Here is a 25,177-nt window from a genome sequence, read left to right on the forward strand (position 1 = left end):
TCTTTTTATTCAAGTACTTTTTTTATTATTATTTTTACTATTTTTCTTTTTTTTTTTACTATTTTTTTTACTATTATTCAGGTACAGCGAAGACACCAGATTGGGAGCTTACTGCCATTGGAAAGACAGCTTGTCTTCCTGGCTGTTCCCAAGAGGAGGGGGCATGCTATGCCATGGGGGGGCCACACGGGGAAGCACCGGGACCAGTCAGGAGGCCGAGGGAGGCAGCCAGCAAAGGCCAGAGCCTTTAGGGTGGTTTCCACGGGAAACAGCAGGTACCGCAGGGCGAGCAGGCTGAGGGTTGGCTGGTTTGAATAATTTCAATGGGCTTTGGGGCAGAGGGGGCTGTCCCTAGTGTCCCTGGCTGTGAGGTGATGAGGGCAGGGGCTATTGGCCTGGAGTGCAGGAGCCCCATAGAGGAGGTGGTTTGGGGTGTAGGCTCTGGATTGGCTGCTTTGGGGAAAGATAATCCTTTACCGACTCTCGAATCAGCTGCTCCTGGGAGGAGCGGTCCCTCCAGGGTCAGCGAGGTTGCCAAGATGTCAAACATACAGAAAACAGAGATACAGAAACACAAACCCATGATGAATACAACCACATGAAAGTCACATAGCACTTGGGGCATAAACCCCTGGGTTGGAGGTTAGCAGCTAGCCGGGCTTCTGTTTTCCCACTTACGGCACAAATGCCCAGCCTACTAGGTCCCACCGGGTCTAGATGCTCCATACCTCAGCATCCTCGATGCTCTTAGCCCCCTGCCCCCCCATCCCGCTGTGCATGCCTCCCCCTCGCCAGCCTCACACACGCTCCGCATTGGTTCATTCTGACAAGATGACTCACTTAGTAGGACTCCAAGCGAGTATGCGATTTTTCTTTGGTACTTGCAATTTCTTCCTGATTTATAACTGAATAGTAAGTAACATGCTTCATCTAAGGCACTTGGCTTGGTAGGTAGAGCCTGAGACTCTTAGAAAGCTTTTCCTAAGTCATTAAAAGAATAGCAAAAAAGGATATAAAAAAAACTACAGAATGCCTCAACCATCTTAATATTGGCTTATAGTTTATTTTCTCAATTTTAAGAATCTCTTAGGAATGACCTATGTATTATTCAGCAATTCCTTCAATTTCCTCTGATTTTCCTCCAATTCTAATTGAAATAAAGGCAATAATGTGTTTTAAAGATGACACATATATTAAATATCCTCTTGTTGAAATTATTTTCTACCTAGGACTGTGTGCACAGGAGAGTATCTAGGGTGATGTTCACCAAATATTAATACGGCTCATCTCTTAAGATGAGATTTTTGGATCTCATCATATAAACCTCCATTCTCAATGTTTTCATATTGAGCACGGAGCATTTCTGTAAAAACTAAAATCCTGCCTCGTCGTCCTGGGCGCAGGCTCAGTGGAGAGCAGAGCAGGTGATGTGTTCTGAGCACGGACCATTCCCCAGGCCCGGGGCTTTGCAGACTCTGTTCGGCTGCCACAACAGCCCGAAGAGCTGGATATTCTTATGATCTGGACTTTGCAGTTGACTTGAGTGAGACCCTGCAGGTGGGTCAAGGACGCACGGGGACAGGGGCGGGGAGCAGACCATCATGTGAACCCCGGTGTGATGAACTCTTGTCTTGCTAGTTGAGGAAAGAACCCAGGACCCTGGGCCAGGCCAGTGGCCGCTCTGGCTGGCAGGGAGGACATGCCCGACTGGCCCTGCATGCTGTGTTCTAGACGGCGGCAGTCAGCTTGTTCTAATTCTCAGAAGCCTCTTTCAAGCCCAGCACCTGCTCTACTCCGGGGTTTGATTACCCCGGCTCAGCTCATTGACGCTAACCTGATTTGGGCTGTGCCGCAGGGCCCTAATCACATTTGTGCAGGGGGAGGGAGGGCAGGAACGGTGCCGGCGCCCCGTCCCTGAGAGCCTGCAGGGCATCTGCGGCCCAGACACACATCCCCTTTGCCCTTCTGGAAGCAGAGCTGCCTCCCCACCCCCGCTTTCCTTGCCACGGCTCTGATGAACTCCTCGCGGGCACTTCCCTCTCCCTGTGGCCTGACCTTATCAGGTTGGCTCTCGGGGTGGCAAGCCACCACGGGGAAGAAAGAGGAACTATCAGAAGCCCCACGGAAGTCCGGGGAGGGGCCAAGATTCACCTTTCCCGGTTCAAACTTGCCAAAATGGGCCCCTCACTCTCTGCAGAGGGCCTTGGATTTTGAGATGTCTGTAACCCCTTTATGAGTATAATAAAGGCTATGGGTCCACATCTTGGAATTATGCATGTGGGTATTATGCAGAACTATAACCACTAGATACATAGTTTTAGGGGAACGAGTGGGCAGTACTTCCAAGTTCAAGCTGCTGCCCTTCTAGGTCTGAGCCCGGCCTCCCTCTCGGGCTTGAGAAGCCCCTGGCTGAGGGACTCGTGTAAGATAACAAACCTATTGCATGTCCTCGAACCTCCTGTGACCTCTCACATCTCTGTACCTTTGTCACACTCTGTTCTTCAACCAGAAAGGCGCTGAGCCCATGAGCGCTGCCCGTGTTTCCTCTGGGACACAGCTCAGTGTTACCTCTTAGCCAAAGCCTTCGCTGATCCCCTGCAGCGTGTTAATCACACCCTCTCCCCTGCACGGGCATAGTGCTCACCAAATAGTGCGAAGACCTGGAAACACGTGTCATCCCACCAGGAACCATCCCGTGAGGAAAGGGACCGAGCCCTCACAGGTCCCCAGGGGCCTTCCTCGTGCTCTGATACAGGGGATTAGCCCACGCCCGTGGCTTCTATCAGAATGTCATACATGCCCTCAAACATTTGCTGCAATCTTGGTCTTTAGGACGACATTCCCATAGCGGCATATCCATTGGGTGCCCAATCTTCCAAAATAAAAAAAGTGGTTTGTTCCTCCTGGTGGTGAGTGGTCTTCTCATCAATACTTGCAACTGTCCTTTTTACTGAGCATGTGAACACACTTCGGGCTCATCTCTGCACACCCAGCATTATAGCTACTGGCCCTTGCTTCCCTTTCCCCCCTACACATGAGTCCATTCCCACATTCCTCATTCCCACAGGAGCCCGGGGGAATCCGGATTCCACCACTGGCCACTCCAGGAAATTGACTCCTACTGAAGTCCCAAATTGCCCCCCCTTGGCAAAACACACAAGGCCTCTCCAGATCCTGAGATCACGGGGCATGTCTGGCCTTCAGGTTGTGTCCCTCCTGGCTGTGTGGCCCCCAGCTTTCTGGTGTGACTCCCCTGCGACCCCCCATCGCCTTCCTCTCTCTCCACACAGCTTTATCTGTTGGTGCTCTCTCCTGGGGCCTCTTTCCCCCCAAGCAGACCATAGGGGGCTGCATGTGTATTCCTAGCGATGTCGGGACCACCCAAACTCAGATGGGACCCACACCTGTGTCTGGTTCAGACCTCCCCTCCCAGGTGAACTCAGCTGTCTTGGGGGGCATCTCTATTTAGATGTGTAAACCTTCAACTCCTGCAAAAATGAGCTCAGCACCATCTCCCCCATGCCATGCTGCTCCCGTTTCTGGGCTCTCTGGATCTCCGAGCTTGGGGGTGGACTGCGGACCATCCGAGTTTGGGAAGTCCCCCTGCGCTCGTCCCTCACTTGCTGCTTTGTTGGCCCCCAGTTCCTTAGTGAATGCCTCTTAAATCCAGTCCCTTCTTTCCATACCCATTGCCATCATCCTCCACCAATCGCCAGAATATTTCATTTCCTGCTTCTTGTCTTGCCTCCCACTCACCTGTCGGCCACACTAACCACCTGCCAGTTATTATTAACATTAATCACGTTTTTCTGCCCCGACACATGTGATGAATAACTTTTACATCCCAAATACACTCCTGTGGGCCAAGCCAGATTTCGATGGAACTCCATTTCTCAGATAAGGAATGTTCTACAGTAAGTCACGATCGCTGCCCGTGTGGGTGGTTACTTGCTAATGATCACTTGCCATGGTTGAAGGATGAGTAAGACAGGACGTGAGAAGGACAGCAGCTCCACCACCCCGCCCCAGTGAAGCCACTCGAGTGCGCCCTGTTATTTTTATAGGGTACCTTTGAATTGATGCACAATGAAGATAGTCACCCAGTTTTAGGCCTGTATTATAATGGACAGACCACCAGAGGCATGCTTTGCCACCGGGCTCTGTGCCCCTCGGCCGCCAGAGGGGTGTTTGAAAATACAACTCAGATCATGTCTCTCTTCCATTTAAAACTCCCTTACTGACTGCAAATTGCCCTCAGGAAGAAGCTCATCTTCCTCATGCTGGTCCCTGCATGATCTCCTCACCACGACCTCCACCTCCGACATCACTCCATTCACTTACGCTCCGGGCACTCTCAAAGCTTCTAAGACTTCCCATTTGCTCTCTCTCTGCCCTTCCATGGACAGCAGTGCAACAGGGCACGTGCAGCAGAAGCTTTGGGATCCCATCATGGTGCACCTGCCAGCTTCATGGCCCTAGCAAGTTCTGAGCCTCTTAGCACTTCAGGTTCCTGGGATACCATCCATTTTCATTGCTATTTCCTCCCCCCTGGAGTGCTTTGCCCAAACAGCCCCGCTACCCCCTCCCTCGGCCTGCATCCCTTACTCTTTCCAGATTGTGGATCCTGCAGCAACTCTTCCCTGATGCCCGCGTTCCAGTCGTGGGAACTGCTGGGTTGCTTGTATCATAGATCACGCTGCACCTGCTGTACACGACTGTTCGCTTCGTGTCTCTATCTAACCAATAAGACCCTGGAGGGACCGCTGGCCCTGCATGCAGCAGGTGCTCAATAAATGTTTGCCAAGTGAATGAATGACTAAGCGAATGAACCTGCAACTGTTGCATAGCCCATCCTGATAAGTTTGGAAATATAACAAGTGGAGGTATCTGGCACCTACTGCTAAGCCCACGAATTTGTCCACCATTTGCATGAGAGCCCACTAACAAGGATTATAAAATGTAGTCAGGGTAGATGCCTCCCAATAACATATAAAAAATGTCCCGACAAAGCCTTTGGCCACTCTGAAATGCCCGCCAATGCTGCTTCATTTCAAAGTTCTCGCTAACTGGCGGGCACAGAGCCATCGTGAAATGCTTTGCTGCCTTCTGAAATCCCACCACCAAATCATGAACGCATGCTTTGATCGTCCTTCCTTTGTGTAGAAGTGTGAATATGTGATGAATATGTATGTGTTTTCAATACGACATTCTATAAAAATACTTAAAGACCATAAAATTTATTTTCTAAGGATTCCTGAGGGAAGACCACAAAAGTTTACACTTTGTAAAATAATACGGAAAGAAGAGATGAAATTCGATCTCCCCCCCCATCCCTAAAACTCTCTACATCATTGTATTACTTAATACATACATTTGGTTTTCCATCTCAAAGATGAAGGGAAAGGGCGCCTGGGTGGCTCAGTTGGTTAAGCAACTGCCTTCGGCTCAGGTCATGATCCTGGAGTCCCGGGATTGAGTCCCGCATCGGGCTCCCTGCTCGGCGGGGAGTCTGCTTCTCCCTCTGACCCTCCTCCCTCTCATGCTGTCTCTCATTCTCGCTCTCAAATAAATAAAATCTTTAAAAAAAAAAAAGATGAAGGGAAAAAAACACTAAGAGACGTTAGAGCTTTGACTTTGGTAAGGAGACATCTTGGTGAGGATGATCAGATCTTTCAGTAGACCCTTGTTTTTCAGTATTGCGGTTATAAGACACACAGAACTAATTGATTATGAAGCTGCGTACACATTTAACTTTAATTAAAATATAAATTCTAATGTAGATGACGTCTTACATTCTAATGAAGGAGCACATAAATGGGCAAAAGGGATAATAAATAATAGTAAATAATAAATAATACATCCTTCTCCCTCTTACCGGTATCACTACCATTAGCAAATGGTGTTGGATCAACTGGACATTCACATACGAAAGAAAACAACAAAAAACAAAAAGCTGAATCTGGACACAGACCTTACACCCTTCACAACAATTAGCTCAAAGTGGATCACAGACCTAAATGTTAAATGTAAAACCATAAAACTCCTAAAAGATAACACAAGAGAAAATCTATATCCTCTTGGGTGCGGGGATGAGTTTGTAGCTACAACACCAAAGGCATGATCCGTGAATGAACAAAATTGATAAGATGGACTTGAGTAAAATTAAAAACTCCTGCTCTATGAAAGACATTTCAGAGAATGAAAAGTTACCCGCTGAGAGAATATATTTGCAAAATGCGACTCTTGATAAAGGACTGATATCCAAAATTATAAAAAGAAGTCCCCAAACCCAACAGTAATAGAATACACAATCCAACTAAAACATGAGCAAAAGGTCTGAAGCTCACCAAAGAAGATATCCAAATGTCACATAAGCCTATGACAACGCCTTCAACAGCATACATCATTAGGGGATCTCAAATGAAAGCAACATTTAGATACCACCATACATCCATTTGAAAGGCTAAAATCAAAAACACTGACAACACCAAATGCTGGTGAAGATGTGGGAAAACAGGAACTCTGTGATTCATAGCTCTTAGAAATGCAAAATGGTACCGCTGCTTTGAAAGAGAACCTGGAAGTTTCTCATAACACTAAACTCTCTCTTGCCATATGATCTAGCAATTACATGTGTTCCTGTTTATTCACCCAAACAAAGTGAAAAGTTATGTCCACACAAAAATCTGCACATGAGTGTTCATAGCACTTTTTAAATAATTGCCAAAACTTAGAAACAACCAAGATGTCTGCGATACTGTGATTTATAAGGAGAAATACGTATTTGGTCTTTGCCCCCATTTCTGACACAGAGCTCCTAAAACCCTTGGAATTTCCTAAGCACTGAAGGCCACAAAGGTATCTTCTGTCATGTTAATGAGGTGACTTTTGAAAAGCTGCTCCGTTGCCCATGGATGCTGGCTAGCTGCCAAGAGAACTAATCCTGTTATTAGAGTATTGGAACTATTAAGCCCTACCCCTGACCTCCAGGGAGGGGAGGGGGCTGATGATTGAGTTCAATCACCAGTGACCAACGATTCAATCAATTGTGCTTGTGTAGTGAAGCCTCCATAAAAACCCCAAAGGGGGTTTGGAGAGCTTCAAGGCTGGTGAACAAGTGGAGATTTGGAGAGAATGGCAGCAGGAGAGGGCATGGAAGCTCCATACCCCTTCCCCAGACCTTGCCTCAGGCATCTCTTTCATCTGGCTGTTTCTGAGTTATATCCTTTTATAACAAACCAGTGATTTAGCAAGTCAAATGTGTATCTGAGTTCCGTGAGCTGCTCTAACATAGTAATCAAACCCAAGGATGGGGCTCCCTGGAATTTCTGATCTATAGCTGTTGATCACACGTCAACCTGGAGTTACAAGTGGCAGCTGAAGTGGGGCAGTCTTGTAGGACTGAGCCCTTCGCCTGTGGGGTCTAATGCTGTCTCCTAGTAAATAGTATCAGAACTGAGTTAATTGCTTGGTGGTGCTGGAAAACCCCTGACTCAGAAATGGGTGCATCTTAATGTCCTTTGATAGGTACATCCAGACAATGGAATACTATTCAGTGATTTTTTTTTTTTTTTTTTTTTAAGAGAGCTATAGGGGCACCTGGGTAGCTTGGTTGAGCGTCTGACTCTTGGTTTTGGCTCAGGTCATGATCTCAGGGTCGTGAGACTGAGCCCCTCATCTGGCTCTGCACTCAGCGGGAAGTCTGCTTGAGTTTCTCTCTCTCCCTCTCCCTCTGCCCCTCCCTCCACTCATTCTCTCTCTCTCTCAAATAAATAAATAAATCTTAAAAAAAAAAAAAAAAAAGAACTTCCCCAACTGACGATTTCCCCAAAGAAATGACAAATCACAGATTCTGGAAGTTCTGTGAAACCCAAGGAGAATCAGCACAAAGAAACAATTGGTTTGCATCCTACCAAAACCGCCTAGACACAAAGACAAAAAGCAAATGCTACAAGCCGCCAGAGGGAAAAAGTCACGTTTCCACACTACATGCCTAAAAGCCACTCTGAGACTGACAACCGACGTCCAATGGGCTCATGTATTTAATCTGCCAAAAGAAAAGACCGTCCACCCTGGAACTCCAGACCCAGCAAAAATATCATTCGAAAGTGAAGGCAAAGTAAAGACATTTTCAGAAAAACAAGAACGGAGGCAATTGTATCAAAGTGCAAAATTCTCAAGACAGTTTTTCAGACAGAAAAAAAAAAATGATCCCAGATGAAAGTAAGAAAATGCAGGAAAGAAAGATCAGCAGAAAGAGAAATATGAGATTTATATAAATAAATATCGGCTATATAAAATAACGATGTCTCGTGGGATTTTAAATATACGTAGAATTAAAATATATAACAATAATAGCACAAAAGGGGAGGGGAGGCATAATAATAAAATAAGATAAAGCTCGTAAGCTAAAAGTGAAGAAAATGGAATAACATAAAACATTTGATAGTCTAAGACAAGAAAGCCTAGAAAAACCATCATATGAGAGGCAGACCAGATGGAAAACAAATAGTAAGATTGTAGAAATGCTTTTAAATGTATCGATAATTTCCTTAGGTAAATGGAGAAAATTAAGAAAAACTGTCATGTTGGATTTATAAACAGATGAAAAGACAAAAAACAATAACCCAGCAACAAGGGCCTACTGCCTACAGGAGATACAAGTATGAGAACAGAAAGGTACACAGGAAAGGAAACAATGTATCCCGGGACCACTGACTAACCAGTGGAAACCAGACGTCATTGCAGGGACGTCAGTTCAAGCAGAAGACTAAGGGAGCATCTCTCAAGGATACATGGGTCATTCTGCAGGAAGTTTGGACAATTCCAGATGTGAGTGTGGCTGACTACTAAAACCTTAAACTACGTAAGAGAAACCTAGCCGGCCACAAAAGAAGTCATGGGTATGTCTACCCCCACAGCTGGGATGCTCGCATGCCTCTCTCAAGAGCCGATTTGCACGGCCTTGGTTATTAGAAGATGGAAACTGATTTGTGTTCTCGCTTTGCTGTGTTTGAAAGGGGAACCAGCTGTTTTTGTATTTTGTGTTTTCCCACTGGAATGTTGCCTATTTGCTTATTGAGATGTGAGCCTCCTCTAAGATTTACTTTATAATATACATTCTATTTCCTGCCAACATTTGTCTTTTTATTTTGTTTATGAGTTTTGTGGTTTGTTTTTTTTTTTTAAAGATTTTATTTATTTGTCAGAGAGCAAGCACGCACAAGCAGGGGGAGTGGCAGGCAGAGGGAGAGGGAGAAGGAGACTCTCCGCTGAGCAAGGAGACCAACTCAGGACTCGATCCCAGGACCCTAGGATTATGACCTGAGCCAAAGGCAGACACATAACCTACTGAGCCACCCAGGTGTCCCATGAGTTTTGTAGGTTTTATGAAATGAAATCTTCTCATCATTTTATGTGGTCTATTCCATTGCTTTCGTTCTTCAAATCTGCAAGAGTGGGTCTTAATATATTTATTTTTCCTTAGGCGGGATATTCTAATGAGTCTTAGAAGATTGCTGGTACAGCTTCAAAAATATTTACCTCGTTTAAATAGAGTCCTTTCAAACTATCCTGAAAGCTTTGCGCAGTGGCAGTATCGTAGCCAATGAGGTTTATCCGAGGCGTGATTATTGCTAATTGAAAACTTTTCCCAAACTATCCTGAAATTGTATGTGGGAATTTTAAAGGTAGTCTTTCTAACAAGAATGATCTCCCTTCCAAATCTTTGACAAATATTTATTGAGCGTCTGCTAAGTGTCAGGGGCAGGTTCCAGGAGCTGGGATAACGCGTTGATTACACGGACCCTCCCTTCACATAGTTTGCAGTACGGTGGGAAGAAGGAGGCAGCAAACAAATACACAAATAAATATGGGTGTCATGCAGCACACGGAAATGAAGCAGGACAGGGTGACTCAGATGACCTCTGGGCCAGCCTTGATCGCAGGCAGACACCTGCCTTGGCCATCAGCTCCTCCCACGAGCTACATCTGAATCTTCTTCATCCCTCTACAGTGTAATTATTGGTATAGATGATCTGGATTCCCCCTGGGAACTCCATAAATCAGGATCAAATTTTGTATCAAACCATACCCTCCATGCCTGCCCCAGTCACAAGTTAGATTTTCAATGAGGGGTAGTTCATTTGCATTGATAGGAACAATTTTTTTGGAGAAAAAAAAAGCTTGTCTCGGAGATTAAACCTTAAATTAAAAAAATAGTGGGCATGAGTAACACGCAGCCCATAAAAGTCTACCAAACCTAGATTGCTCTAACAGCTAGGAAACGCTCAGACACCGAGGACTGTTCAGGAGGCACATGAGCATCTTGAAATTGTTATGTAAAGCTTCCGTTTCTTTTTAAGATTTATTTATTTTTTTATTTGGCGGAGGGCAGGGCAGAGGGAGAGGGAATCTCAAGCAGACTCCACACCCAGTGCGGAGCCCAATTCCGGGCTCGATCCTAGGACCCTGAGATCATGACTGGAGCCAAAATCAAGAGTCGGACGCTTAACCCATGGAACCACCCAGGCGCCCCGGCTATGAAGAGCTTCTAAGGCCTGGCTCCCTCTCCAGAAATTCTGGTAAAAGTAACTGGGGCAGGGCCTGGGCATCAATGTATTTTCAACACTCCCCAGGTATGTCTGGTGTGCAGCCAGGTCGAACACCATGAGACCAGTGCCAAGATCACTGTTAATTGTCATGACACACGACATTGCATCCCACAGTGGCCTCATGGGGTGTGACAACTCCCATGTCTAACTGCTCTAGTTGCAACACCAAGTATTTCCTCCCCACTGGAAAATGCCCATTTGTGCACAAGATGGGCAGAAACCTGGTGCTATTTGTCTAGTTAGATATTTTACCGATAATTGCTTGCAACACATCTCTTGCAAGTGACGCATCTTGGTATCTGCTAAGAATACTGATCTAGGCGGTGAGGCCTTCTGGGTTTTATTTTTAATTTGGTTCACTTGTCCATCATCCATTCCTCATGACAGAGCATCTACATTGGCACAGAGGGCAGTCAAGGGATGATCACCTGGTGTCACTTTTAACAGGAGCAGAAATAAGACTTCTTGGCTTATCGGGATCCTCCGGGCCAGGTGCCCTGTTGCCTTCTTTCTGGGATTAGGCAGGCGGACGGAAAATTAAATGGAGTGTTGCTCCAGCCTCCCTCAAGGAGTGGCCACATGGCCACACAAGGACCGTATAGCCTGTGACCAGCACGGCAAGCAGGGCCCTGCCGCAGGCCCAGGCAGGGCTCGGAGACTCCCAGGGGCCCATACCCAACATGCCTGGTTGACTTACGAAGAAAGGAATCAGGCCCTCCGCTTTGTCTCTCTCCAGGGCCTCCTGCAGGGCAGAAGCACGCATGGCAAACTTGCCATCCGAAGGGATGGCTTTTATTTTCACTCCTCCGATTAATCCGGCTCTTTCCACCGAGGAGTGCGCCTGGAAGGAAGGCATCGGAGTTAGATTCTTGCATGCATGTGCGTGCCGTGTGCAGTGGCCATGAGCCCCCGGCTCTGCAGAGAGCTCCCCGTGCTGCAGGCCCTCTGCGTCCCCCCTGCACCTCATTCCCGGTGTTGTCTCGGATTCTGTGGAATCTCGCTTTTCAGATTAGTGAGCAAGCAGTGAGCAGAGTGAGACACCCAGGTTCTTATCTGGGGGCTCCTCTCACCATGGGGCCTTGGGCCGCTTGGGGGCCACGCTCAGCACATGGTTTCTGGAGAAAAGGAGCCAAGGACACGGCACCATTGTGGGATGGTGGATCCATTGTGGCTCGGGGCCTCCCAGGAAGGCCAGCTCTTACTGAAGGTGCCCCTCTCTGCCCTGTGGCTCCCACCATCACTGTCTCCTCTTCGACTCTGTCCTGGGGTCTGGATCCCGCTGTGGCTCCCAATGGGCGACAGGAGGTGCAGGATTCCAAGCTCCCCAGGCGCTCCCCCCTGTGACCCTGGCCGGTTACCCCCCTGGACCTGCATGAACTCACATGCACACTGACAGAATATCAAACACCCATGTCCAAGCATGGCTGTGGAAATGTCTGAAACGCCGCATGGTTTTATTTGGATTGGATTGGATACAAAACAAAGATTCAGATCTTAGAGGCTCAGTGGGGCTTTGCACTCACCTGATCCGATGAGTAGGCCACTAGCTTTTCCATGATGGCGCCCTGCGTCAGCCCCGGGGAGGCAGCCTGGAGGCGGCGCACCACCTTGGTCCGAGCGGCCAGCAAAGCCACCAGAGTGGCCTCGCTGGCACTTCCCTGGATCGAAGAAAAGGTCACGATAAGCTTCGAGAGGCAGCAAAGGAATCAGTGTTGAAACTGTTGGGAGGCATTAGCATCCCTATTTTTCTTAAAAGAGGAATCTGAAGCTGCAAACCTGATTGCCCTGTGCATAGGAAGCGGATTCCGCCTCACTATGCCTGCCCCTGTAATTTGCGAAATAACTGTGTTTTTTAATTCTGTCATCATCAGGTGGGAAATGGATGCCCAGCAAGAGAGGGACTAACTTGGTCCAGGTGAGCAGCTAGCAAGTGGCAGGGATAGCAGGGAGTCCCAGCTGCCTTCCAGGCAGGAGGGGGGTCCCCACATATATGGCCATGTCCCCCCTTCCCACTGCTCATGATCACCACCGCTCACGATCACTGCATCTTAAGTAAATCCTAGAAGAAACCCAGGAGCAGGACAGTATTAACATTAGAAAGGAAAAAAATAAAAGAAGGTAGATTTTGGTCGAGTATGAGAGATTTGTAAGATTTTAGGGTTTTTGCAGAGAAATATACAAGAAAATCATTAGATCAACCTCCCCCGTTAACATTTCATCTTCCTTTCCCTTCAACGATCCTGATTTCCTCTTCTGTTTTACCATTTCGATGCTTTTACTCATTCTTCTAAGCCAACACATATCCTACAGGGAGGAGGGTGAAGTTTGAACATAAATATATTGACTTGGGAGTTTTGTAGCTCAAATGCATGGACTCAAGTATACATGATACGATCTTCTTAATTTGGCCTGTGAGGTGGGTTTTGCACTTCTTCAGGCCATCTTGTCTTGAGCAATCACTGTAGAAGTGGTATTAGAACAAAGGTTCTGGACGTGGGCTTGGTGACCGCGCGGGGCTGTCTGGGGCCTCACAGATTGTTGCGATCAGCCTTGTCCGCTGGGAAGGGTGGGCTTCCTGCCGTGAACAGACACGGTTGCCTGCGCTCATACAGCAAAGTGAAGAAACAGGGCTGGCAAGGCTAAATGGGCCATCACAGGGAATCCAAGCTCCCTGAGGGCAGGCACTGGACTTCCCACTCCAGTGGCCTGGGCTTCCTCCTGTGCCCCACAGTGTGTGTGTCCTGGATCCGCTGGCTCATTCCTTCTCATCGGAAGAGAACCAGGAGAAGCTTCCCGAAAGACACAGCTTCTGAGTGCTGGGATCATCTGCCTTGTTCGGTCGCCAACACCCATGTGGGATTGCAGCCCCCTCCCTACCTCCCACCCTCTGCCTGCGGCCTTGACCCCCAAAGATCTGTTCTCCCCTGAACCACTTGCTAAGGAAAGGCTTTGAATTGCCGTGCTAATTCATTATGGGGTTTGCCTCTCCGTTCTGTCCATGTGCTGAGACAAAGCTCCCGTCCTTCACGCAGCCAAAAGTGATTGAACCCATACAATGCCCAACGAAAGAATGAAATCCTCAGTGGAGTCTCCAGAGCTCAGGGGCTCCTGGGCAGCCCACAGGCTCCGGCCCTGAAGTCAGATTCAGGCAGATTTCCAGCCCTTTGTGGAAAGCTGAGCTGAGCTTTGCCCGGGAGAGAGGAGCAGGGGGTCTGTTCTGGAACTGAGGCTGTGTAATGACATCTTAGCTTTACTGCAGCAGGGACAAAGGTTGCCATGGCAAGCCGGCTACGAAGCAGAAGGAAATGCTGGTGACAAGTGACTCAGGGGCCAGAACCGCCCTTTCCTCCTCTGGGTGTTTCAAGGGTTACCACACACATGGCGAGCAACTGGCTTTTCTTCCACAAGAGCTTTCAGACCCAATTAAGAGACCATTTTCCGGCCCGGTTTGTCCAGCTCAGAGGATGACTTGCCATTTGACTCTGTTGCCCGTCACCGTGCCTACGTCTAGAAGCTGGGACTATGGCCTGGAGGGGCGCAGCGTCCCTCCACAGCTCTGGCCCCGCGGCAGTCACCAGGCCGTGGTGCTGTCTGGGTCTCACAGATTGCAGACAATCAGCCTCGTCAGCTGGGCAGGGTGGGCTTCCTGCTGCAGACAGACACGGTTGCATGCGCTCATACAGCAACACGGAGGGACCTGGGCTCGAAGGAGGATTTGACCCCAGGGGCCAAGAGATGCCAGGATGATTCCCAACTGATGCTGGGGCGGCCGGTGCCTCTGCAAAATGGGATTGTCTTTAAAGTAAGGATAATTGCAAGATGAACCTCTGGATACTCTAACCCAAACCAAGAGTCACAGATGAGCTGGTGGAATTTGTCCTTGCCTTGCCTCTAGCTAGCTTGCGCTCTTGGGCACGATACGCTCCCTTTCTTGGCTCTAGGTTCCTCAGCGATGAGAAGTCATTGATAATGCAGTCAACCCTCATAACTATTTGCAGGTTGAAAGAGGATCGCATGAAGCACTAGGAATAAGCCTAGCCCAGAGAGGGCATTCAGTAAAAAGTCACTGTTGGTATAAAGGGCATGCCTGAGATTATGGGGTATTTGTAAGATTTTTGAGAAGCATCAAATTAGAAGAATCATCTCGACCGGCTGAAAAGAGCCGAATGCGAAATTGTTTTAGTCGTAAGATCCAATGACCCAGAAACACTCTTTTTATTTTTGTGGGTTTTTTTTTTTTTTGACTTTTTGTGGAGCATGAACAGTGGATACGGTCTTAATTCAGAGAGCCTCAGCAGGAAGGCGATAATTTCCTTAGAAGATCGTTGCACTTGCCCTAAATGGTATCCTCTGAGATGTTATTTATAAAGGGGAAAATCTGATACAATGTATGTCATGTATTATTTACATAAACTGTGACGCATCGTAGAAAATAATGCAATAATATCCTCAAAGGATGGGAAAAGCTCCCAACAAAATAGTGGCTAAAATACCATCCAGAAAATATTGTATTATCCCAATCTTGTACACACACATACACACACACACACATGCAAGGACTGAAATAATACCAGAAGTCTGCCCCCAAAACGGTCCTGTATCTTTTCCATTTTTACTGTCAAGTTCTGCTTTTCTCTATCTTTTTTTTTTTTTTTTTTTTTGTCAGAGAGAGCGAGAGCACAAGCAGGGGGAAAAGGAGAGGGAGAAGCAGACTCCCTGTTGAGCAGGGAGCCTGTTTTGGGGCTCCATCCCAGGGATCATGACTGGAGCCGAAGGCAGACACTTAACTGACTGATGCCCCCAGGAGTCCCATGGGTCTGGTTTTCATGAATGAAAAGGGGACGACACTTTTGTAAAGAGGAATAGCAGAACCAAAGTGGATCTTGAAGGGATAAACGGGCAATGTGGAAAATGGAAACGGGTGTGGAGACAACGATGAGCAATTTCCTCCAAAGAAAGCTGGAAATGACAGGAGAGGTGGCCGCCTTGTGGAAAATGGAAGGTGCTGGAAAACCCACAAAGGGCTTTTGGGAGGGCGGCCCACAGTAACAGGTGCAGCAGAAGCAAGACTTCCCCGGGGCGGGGAAGAAGGAGCTGAGGCCGGGATTAATAGGGCTCACCCAACGGGGGGGCGGAAGGGGGTGGGGGGCGCTCAGAGTGAATGGGACAGATGAGAAAAGTGGATCTGGGCACACTGTGTGGAATTACAAAGGAAAAGTAAAGTCTGCCACCAGCATCCAGGTGGCCGGGAGTGTGAGCTCTCCCCAGACCTGGAACTGAGTCAAGTAGGATTCAAAGCCAAAGTCCCCTCCCCGAAACTCTGCTCTCCTTCTGCCCCGCTGCGGCCGCCTGCTCTTCTGTCAGTACCCGGACTCTGCCCTTCCTTAGAGGAGGGACCGCCGTGGTGGCCTCTGGAGAACCAGGTCGGCTGTTCTGGAGTTTGCAGAGCCGCCAACCTCTTCCAAGGTGAGGAGCAGGGGAGGGGCGCAGCCTCCCTCCCTGAGGCCAGCAGGTACATGACAGCCTCGCCCTGGGTCCAGGGAGCTGAAATAGTTTGCCCTTGTGAGGAAATCCTTGTTTTACTGTGTTCACGTTTAAGGCTGGCTCACGGCCTCAAACTGAAACCTGCTCAGAATCAGTGTCGGAGGATGGAAGTTTCGAGAACCAGAGACGGGAAGGCAGGAGAGGACAGAGGGAAGGGCTCCGAGCCTGGCCACGGTGGCCTGTTGGCCGCAAAGAAGTCAGCCAGCAGTCCCAGCACGTGGCTCTTCGGAGTGACCTGAGCTGGGCCCAGGAATGCCCCTTCCTGAGCCAAGACCTGCCGAGTCCAAGCTCGAGGGGTCGGGTCTAGGACTCCCTCCGTGACTCTGACGCAAAGTGCGTGCAGTTGGCCAAATAAGGCCTCCCAAAGATGTCCAGGTCTTAATCCCAAAGCTGTGAGTGTTTACGTGGAGACAGGGATCTTGCCGATGTGATTAAGAGCCGTGACACAGGATTATCTTGGATTATTTGAGGGGGCTCCTGAAAGTGGAGAACCTTCCTCATCTGTAGTCAGAGGGAGACGTGACTGAGAAAGAGGGGTCAGAGAGATGGAACGCTGTGGGCTTTGGAGATGGAGAAGGGGCCATGGCCCAGCACTGTGGGAAGCTTCCAGAAACTAGAAAAGGCAATGCAAGATGCTCACCTGGAGCTTCCTGGGTGTCAGACGCCTGAGCTACAGAATTGTAAGATGATAGGTTTGTGCTGTTTGTTTGTTTTTCTGATTTTATTTATTTATTTGTCAGAGAAAGAGAGAGAGAGCACAAGCAGCGGGGAGGGGCAGAGGCAGAGGGAGAAGCAGGCTCCCAGCTGAGCAGGGAGCCCGACGCGGGGCTCGATCCCAGGACCCTGAGATCATGACCTGAGCTGAAGGCAGAGGCTTAACGACTGAGCCACCCAGGCGCCCCAGGTTTGTGCTGTTTTAAGCCACCAAAATTCGCAGGAACAGCAACAGAAAACGGATACACGGAAGTCAGAAGCCCTGGTCTGGGTGAGCAGCAGGCCAGCACCGGGCAGTGGGGGCTTGCTTCCTACTTGACTTTGGCCACACCAGACAGGTGATGGCACACAATCCGGGCCTCAGCACTTCCACTGGCCCATGGGCAGATTCACAGTTGCTTTACCTGAGTCCCGGAGCCTTTAAATTCAACGGTGCTTTCCCAATTTCAATGTCATATACTTGACACCAGAAAAATGATGTCAAGGAGGGTGGTGGGTTCAACAGAGCCCATCGTGCATGCTGGGAAATAGAAAGAGCACAAAGCCCACATCTCCTTGGTGCATTTGTCCAGAGGCTCCCAGGGGGAGGGGACTATCCCTGGTGCCTGACTTGTCCCTGGCAATGCCTGGGACATCATTGCTGTCAACAACACACGTCCAAAGAAGAGAATGAATGACACGGTGCGTAGAAAAGGCAGCAACGTCAAGTGACCTTGGTTCTCATTGACATAGAACTTTCTAGAAGCTGTGGAAGGACTCTGTCACAGTTGCGCTCCCTGCTCGAAGGACAGTGATCGGGGTGGTGGCAGTCACGGCTCTGCAGTCAGACAGATGTAGGCTCAGAGCCCAGCTCTAGAACTTACCATCAGGGGGCTGGGGGGGGCTGGTGGGCCAGTCACCCCATGGCTCTGCACCTCAGTGCCCTTGCCTGTCAAATGGTGTTAAAATGGCCTCTAATTCCTAGTCTTTTGTAGAATTAAACGAATTAATGCCTGCAAAGTGCTCAGGCGCCACTTTGATCTATGGAGCCTGGGGGAGGGAGGGACAGAGAGCGCCAGGGCCCAAATCCAGATCCAGAGGCTTCCTGACTGCTTGTTCCCCAGAAGGACACACAGGAAGCTCAAGCACCTCTTTTTTTTCCACCTGCCACTATGGCCCTAGGACGTCACCCTCAGCATCCTGGGAAGCTGAACACCCCTCCCCTGCTGCTTACCTGGATCACTCCGCCCCCTTCTCCCACTTGCCCCGCCAAAAATGCCTCTGGCAGCTTCAGCATCTTCCCCAGCCAGTCCATCATCACGGTCTCCAGCTCTGTACACGCCGGACTCGCGGCCTAGCAGGGAGGGAAGCCCGGAATCAGCCACCTGCTGGCTTGTCATGGACGGGTACGCTCTGTCACTTAGGATCTCAGCATCAGTCTCATACAAAGGCTTAAACATTTGCAAAAGGCCCATCCCTGGGTAGGGTTAATGTGATGGCATGCTCTCCCACCCAGGGGTCCCAGGGAGAAGCATCAGCTGAGACTTGTCCTCCCCCCACTCCCCTCTTACCCACCGAGTGGGCACAGCCACAGGACCCCTCGCTCTGGAAGCTCTGAAGCAATAGGGGGGGGCCGCTCTGGGCACGTGCTGTGTGGAGTGCTTAGCACACACGCCATCCCTCTTCTTTCTCGCCCTCAAAGAACTGAGGGAACCACAATCCCCAGATCCCAGATCTGCCCCAGGAGGGACGGTGACCTCCCCATCCCCCATCTCTAGAGGCTGGTGTCAAAACAAGGGCCGGGTCTTGCAGGACTTGGGGAGCAGCAGGAGGGTTTACTCTTCCACTGAACCTCAGATTAAAATCTCCCAGCCCCAGAGGCTGTTCAAACGCCTGAAATGAGCTGAAAGGAGTTTCAGACCTGTGCCCTTTGAGCAGGACTCGTGGGAGAATGGCCGGGATGGAAGGCACAGCCCAGAATGACCCCAGTGCACTGGGCTGCACTCCACCAGCACCACATGCAGCCCCATCTAGCCACATCCGTGTATATACAGAAGGATCTAGAAAGACACACTGGTGGATTCTCCTATATAGTCACAAGTGAGAGCAGCAGTGAGACTGGACGCAGTCCGGGAGGTGGGTTCCAGGTGGCCCGAATCCCCTGGGACCCCCCGGGGCAGGTCACTGACCTCGCCTTTTATGGGCTCGAGATGGTGCTCTGCAATCTTGGACGCTCCTCTGTCATCTCACAGGGGCGAGGACAGGTTGGCTTGGTCCCCACCCAAGGATGCACACCAGCCCATGACGCATGGCTGGTAAGAACGAGCAGAATGTTCTCCCTGCTAGTCTGCCCTGGGGGAGGGTCCTACCCCATCCTAGCCAAGACCAGCTCCAGGCGTGGGAACTGCACTCACTATTAGGAACCCATGTCTTGGCCAGCACAGCCGAGGGGCAGGGAGGCAGCCCTCCCAGGCTCCAGAGAAATCAGAGTGTCCGCAGAAAGAACAGACATCATGGGATAGATACCGAGTCACCCCAAAGGGACAGGATGGCTCTGGACTAGCGAGCTAGCTCATGAAAGAAAGTGTCCTTCAGAAAGGGGTGCTCAGCAAAGACAAAGGGAGGAGGTGACCGAGGCCACCCTGTCCGTGTTCATGCTGCTCTCGGCACCTGGCAGAGAGCAGTTCAGAGAGCCACGGCAGGGAGCCTGGAATGACCCCCCCCCAAACCCTTCCTGGGAGGCTGACTCCGTCCCCCAGCAACTCCGGACCGACAGACAGAGAGATGGAAGTCTCGGTCTAAAGGGCAAGCGAGGCAGGTTGGGGGGAGCTGGGAGATGCTGGGTCCCGCTGCTCGGCACTAAGCATTCATAAACCGACACCTCCTTCACCTGCCTTGGGTCCTTGGGCAGCACGAGTCAGCACCCATGCGTCCACTCAGCTCCAAGGCACGAGCCAGGTGGCACTTTGGACCCAGGAGGCCCTGGGATCCCCGATGCTGTTGGCAGGCCATCGCTCTACTTCTGAGTGTTCTGCATTTAGGGAGGAGGGAATCCCTCCAGTAGCACTGGGCCTGGGAGCAGGGAGCCACACAGAGGAGCCAAGCCTGGCCGCTCCTCTGGTATTTTATCCCCAGATGAGGTGGCGCCAGGACGTCTGGCATGGGGGGCAGGAGTTGGACCCATTTCCAGAGCCGCCTGCCCCGCATCACTCCATGCGGGTGATGGTGGTGGGGGGGCTCTCCAGGCTGCGGACAGATGGAATGAGCCCCGGGGAAGCTGCAGAGTATGTAGAAATCCTCTGGAAGGCTCGGGAGGAATGCAGATGCCCAGGCGTGGGCTGCAGAAACTCCAGGGCCTTGGCTGTGATTTTAATTCATACCGAGTACCTCTAAAAAGAAGAAGTGCTGCTATGCAGAACTGGGCTCTTTTCCAGAAAGGAGACTTTCTCTCGTTCTATCTCCCGGAATTCCAAGTTCCCTTACGAGGCACTCTCTCCAAGGCTGAGTCCTTCTCCCTTCCCACAGGTGCCACCGCCACCTGCTCAGGTCCTGTGGGCACAGGAGCCCTGTCCCCACGGCAGCATCTCCCACCATTGCCAGGATCCCCCAGGGTCACCCCGAGCTCACCCAGGAGAAGCCGATGCAGCCGATGGCCCCACACAGTATGTCTGCAAGCAGGGCTGGGTACGAGTTGGCCGTGGGGAAGTAGGCGAAGAAGTAGGGGTTGTGCCAGTGGGTCACCTGTGTGGAGACATTGGGGTGTGAGGGAGCCCAGCCCCGCGTGGGGAGGACCCAGGTCCCCTCTGCTTGCCGACACGGCAGGTGAGGTCTTGAAAAAGCAACACTGTATCTTATATCCTGGTTAGGTGCACTTGGCAGAGAAAGAGCAACAACAGAGGCCCATCTCCCTGGTTAGAAGCCTCGTTTTCCTAAAACTGCTCTAAAAAGGTAAAATCCATATTAGAAAAGAAAAACCAAACCCGATTTCACAGATTCTTCAGCTGGTCTTCCTGCCACCAACTCAATCTCCTATGCAAGTCACCCCTCCAGCAACCCTAGCTCCATCACCCCCCACATCCCTCCTCTCTTCTGTCCCCAGCCTTGCTGTGGGGGGGCCCAGGCTGGGGCAGCAGTGGGGCCACACCAGGGCGTCAGGGGGCAGGGAGCAGATGTGCAAGGACATGCCCGGTTAGGGAGGCAGGGGCCCAGCAAGCCCGCTGGGAATGGGAAAGCAGGACTGGCTGGGAACATCTCAGAGTCTGGGAAGAAGATGGGGGAGGGGAGAAAGTGGGGGGAGGAGGGGCTGTTGACCAGCCTGTCAGGAGGGAACAGAATAAATAAAGCATTTAAGACACCCTCCTCGGGGCGCCTGGGTGGCTCAGTCATTAAACGTCTGCCTTCGGCTCAGGTCATGATCCCAGGGTCCCGGGATTGAGCCCCATATCGGGCTCCCTGCTCAGCAGGGAGCCTGCTTCTCCCTCTCCCGCTCCCCCTGCTTGTGTTCCCTCTCTCCCTGTGTCTCTCTCTGTCAAATAAATAAATAAAATCTTAAAAAAAGAAAAAAAAAGACACCCTCCGCCCCTGGGCAGTGGAGGTATTCTTGCCAACACGCCTCATTTTCATGGTCTGGAGAAAAATGCGAATACATCTTTAATAAACTAGTTACAAACTGTCCATTGGGCCCCATGTGGCACAAAAGACCACCCTGGTTGTGAAGGTAGCCGACTGGGAGTCTCTGAGAACTGGGAGCGGTCCTGGGGACTTAAGACCAGTCCTGCTCCCACCACAGTCACCCCCCACCCCAGGTTGAGGGCGGGGAGCCAGCATGGATGCTCCTGGAGCACTGAGCAGGGGAGGGATGGACACATACTACAGAAACCCAGGGAGGCCCAGGGGATTCGGTCTGGGGTGGGGGCAGGGGTCGCCAGGAGCTTGTGGGGACCAAGAAGGAGGGGGCAATGGTCTGGAGAGAGCTAGAAGCTCAGCACAGTCCCAGCCTGGGGGGCTCAGGCACGAGAGGCTGCTGCTGGAGCTGAAAGGGGTATAGGGAATGGCAGGTCCAGTGTCTAGGGCCTACAAGATACTTTTAGGGGCCCAGAAAATATTTTAATTTCTTTGAAGAATCAGAAGGAAGAAGTAAACATTCAGGTCCAGGGGAAAAAAGTAATCTAATGCTAATACATTCATGTCCATGTCAGTGCCTTCGCAAATTATAAATTCCCATATTTCTAAGGAGGAAGGGGCCCACGGGAGTGTGAGTGGGCCCCCAAAGGCCCCTCACTGTGTCCCCTCCCTGCTTGCCCTGACACCTGGCGAAGGACAGGAGTGATTCTCCACTGGGGATCCCTGAACCTTTGCTTTCACGCTCAACTGATGCTCAAACCACACTCAAGATGGATATTCCTGCGCTCACTCCGCATACCTGCAGACAGGAGCCCCGAGAGCTCATCTACTGTCCCTTGCAACCCACCCAGGGACCCAGGAACCCAGGACCGTGCACATCCCAGCGCATCTCTGCACACTGAATGCCCCCTTCTCACACCGCCAGAAAACTCCAAATTCTATTGTCTCCCACATCCCCCGTTATGGAGGGCATGTTTGTGCTCCCCAAATTCCTATGCTGAAGCCCTAACCCACACTGTAATGACATTAGGAGTGGGGTGTGAGGGATGCCCAGAGGCGGCCGTCCACAAACCAGGCTGAGAATCCTTACCAGGAACCAAATCTGCTGGCACCTTGATCTCACACTCCCAATCTCGGGACTATGAGAAGCAAATAATGTCTGTGGTCTGAGCCACCTAGGCCCAGAGTGTTTTACCACCCCCTCTGCCTGACATTTAACCACACCTCGCCTGGAAGGGCTTAGTGCCGTAGTGCGGAGTGACTCAGTGTGTTTGCACAACCTCAAAGGCGAGAACGAGAATCCACCACTTCGCTCCAAGCCCAAATGTCAAGGAAAACCCCTGGGAGATGGAAAGTGAGCAGCAGGTCTGAAAGAGGCATTCTGGTCTGGAGGAACAGCCTTGCCCCGGCTCAGTGGCCCCATGACTCAGTGGCTTCAGATAAAGAGGTCTGCCTCCATGGACAGAATCTGCACAGAAGCAGGGTCACACACCCCCCATTCTCAAGTAAAATAAATAATTTCCTCCAGGCATGCAATTTGCCTTGCTAAACACAAGAATGTTAGAAATGTGCTTGCTTTATTTTGAGCAAGGAACTTACTTGAAACAAACCACCAGGGGTCTATGTCCCCCAAAGGTCCTATGAGGGCTCACGCATGTACCAGGGGCTCAGGGTGGGGCCTGACCTGGGGATCTATGGAGGAAAGCATACTCATTGCCCTAGGAGTCCACACAATCCGGGGTGCAGTCCTGGCCCCATCACTTACTAGCTTTGTGACCTCAGGCTGAATACCTAACCTCTCTGGGCCTCCGTTGGCTCCGTTGGCTCACCAGCAAGGTGGCCGTGAGGACCTATGCCTAGCATAGGACTCCACCTAGCATAACACGTGTGACCTGCCCAATTCCCAGTAGGTGCCACCTTAATGCTAACCCTTCTGTTTCGCAGCCTTGGGTCCAGACTTACCCCTGGCATGATTATCTTCTCAACATCGTTGAGGATGTCCTCAAATGTGTCTGGCTCCTCAGGGGCAGTGGTGGGGATCAGGGGCCGCAGGTAGCCGGGCTCCACATCGGGGTAGACCTGGCGCCCCTCGATGCCTTCCAAGTAGTCAGCCACAAAATCCACCATCTCTTTCCCTCTCCTTCGGAATTCACTGGAGTTCATGGTGGCAGAACCTTCACAGTGAGAGAAAATAAATCAGTTAGCAAATATGACAACCTCTAAACTGGACTGGGGCAGTTACCAGCGAACTGACTGCTGGGGCCACCTGGGCGGTGATGGAAATACCCAGATCCCAGGTCGGGAGCACCTCCCTCCATGTCTGGATGGATGGAAGCACCACTGATTTTGGACACATAAGTCCCACGCTCAACCTACCATGGGCCAATTACTCTCGTCTTACCATCTGCATCAGTGAATGGGGCTAGAAGCACACACTTCTTGTCCTGGTCCATCCCAACCCTCATGACAAACACCGACCAAGTCCTGCCTTGCCCCTCACTAGCTGCTGGACAGAGACAGGCAAGCATAACCCTCTGAGCCTCTGTGCCCACAGAAGCGCTGAAGGTGACAAAGCCGATTCCTCAGGAAAGTGTGGAGGTGAACTCACATGGTGAGTGTCAAGCGCTCAGTCAGTCCAGAGCCCGGCGTGTGTAACCTCTCGCCAGCTTGTGTCTGCTTCCTTTCGATTCCATCCCAGCTGGGACCACACCCCTGCGTGCAACCTGCATCCCAGACCCAGCGCTTTCCTTCCTCATGACATCAGGAAGACGCAGGTGATTCTGGTTACTTGGGGCAGTTAGGGTCCATAAAGGCTCCTTGGACATCACAGCATTCCCCAGGGGAAATGCAGGGTGAGGATCCGGAATCTCTGGTCACAGATAGGTCAACCAATCAGTACACAATATTGTTGTAATTTTTTATTTATTTATTTTTTTATTTTTTAAAGATTTTATTTATTTATTTGACAGAGAGAGACACAACGAGAGAGGGAACACCAGCAGGGGGAGGGGGAGAGGGAGAAGCAGGCTCCCCGCAGAGCAGGGAGCCCGATGTGGGACTCGATCCCAGGACCCTGGGATCATGACCTGAGCCGAAGGCAGTCGCTTAACCGACTGAGCCACCCAGGCGCCCTGTTGTAATTTTTTAAAGATCCTTTATTTGATATTCATAATTAAGTTTGGACTCATGGCCAACTGCACGATAACTCATGCCAGGAAGCTTCTCCAACACCCGTGTTTTCTTCCTAAGGCACATCATACAGTATGCTTCAGATTTTATTTTATTTATGGTCAGGAAAGCGCCACGAGTATGGATTTCAGGATCACAAACGAATTTTAGCAGGTAGGTGAATTTGCACGTAGGAGATCTGTGAATAAGAAGAACTGGCTGTATTTTTGAAACAGGGAACTGGGACAATGCAAAGAAAGGTATTCACCTGGAATCCCACCACTCAGAATTCTGATGCATGTCCTTCCAGAATGCTTCCTGTATTTGTAAGGGACCACTGGGTGCTAAGCAAGGGGTGCATTTTTGAATTCTTCCCACAGTTCAAAGCTTCATAATTCGCGATTGACTTTTCCATGGGGATACGTGCTGGGTGGGGGGTGATTCTACACCTTCTGTACGTAACACAGGTGATGAATTTGGTGTCAGAATGCCAGCACATCTTCTATCGATTCCCATTGTCCGTGCTGGGTTTCTGT

The 25,177-nt window shown here is 50.4% G+C and overlaps 1 protein-coding gene and 1 non-coding gene across 2 annotated transcripts in view; one reads left to right on the plus strand and one right to left on the minus strand.

The window, feature by feature from the left end:
* Positions 1-24,013, minus strand: part of DDC (dopa decarboxylase) — a 62,214-nt gene extending 38,201 nt beyond the window's left edge. Inside the window, exons 1-5 of the mRNA XM_035026487.1 lie at positions 23,436-24,013; positions 20,478-20,591; positions 18,085-18,204; positions 12,137-12,271; positions 11,311-11,454 (exon numbers count right to left, since the gene is read on the minus strand). Of these exons, the coding sequence (XP_034882378.1) occupies positions 11,311-11,454; positions 12,137-12,271; positions 18,085-18,204; positions 20,478-20,591; positions 23,436-23,636 (714 nt within the window). The 5' untranslated portion in view covers positions 23,637-24,013. The remainder of the gene's footprint in view (positions 1-11,310; positions 11,455-12,136; positions 12,272-18,084; positions 18,205-20,477; positions 20,592-23,435) is intronic.
* Positions 9,579-9,715, plus strand: LOC118024611. Its single transcript, XR_004683154.1, has one exon. It is a non-coding gene; the product is annotated as a U4 spliceosomal RNA (small nuclear RNA).
* Positions 24,014-25,177: the final 1,164 nt, after the last annotated feature.

Source organism: Mirounga leonina, unplaced genomic scaffold (assembly GCF_011800145.1).
Source record: "Mirounga leonina isolate KUSES-001 unplaced genomic scaffold, KU_Mleo_1.0 Mir_199, whole genome shotgun sequence".
In the NCBI taxonomy this organism is placed as follows: domain Eukaryota; kingdom Metazoa; phylum Chordata; class Mammalia; order Carnivora; family Phocidae; genus Mirounga; species Mirounga leonina.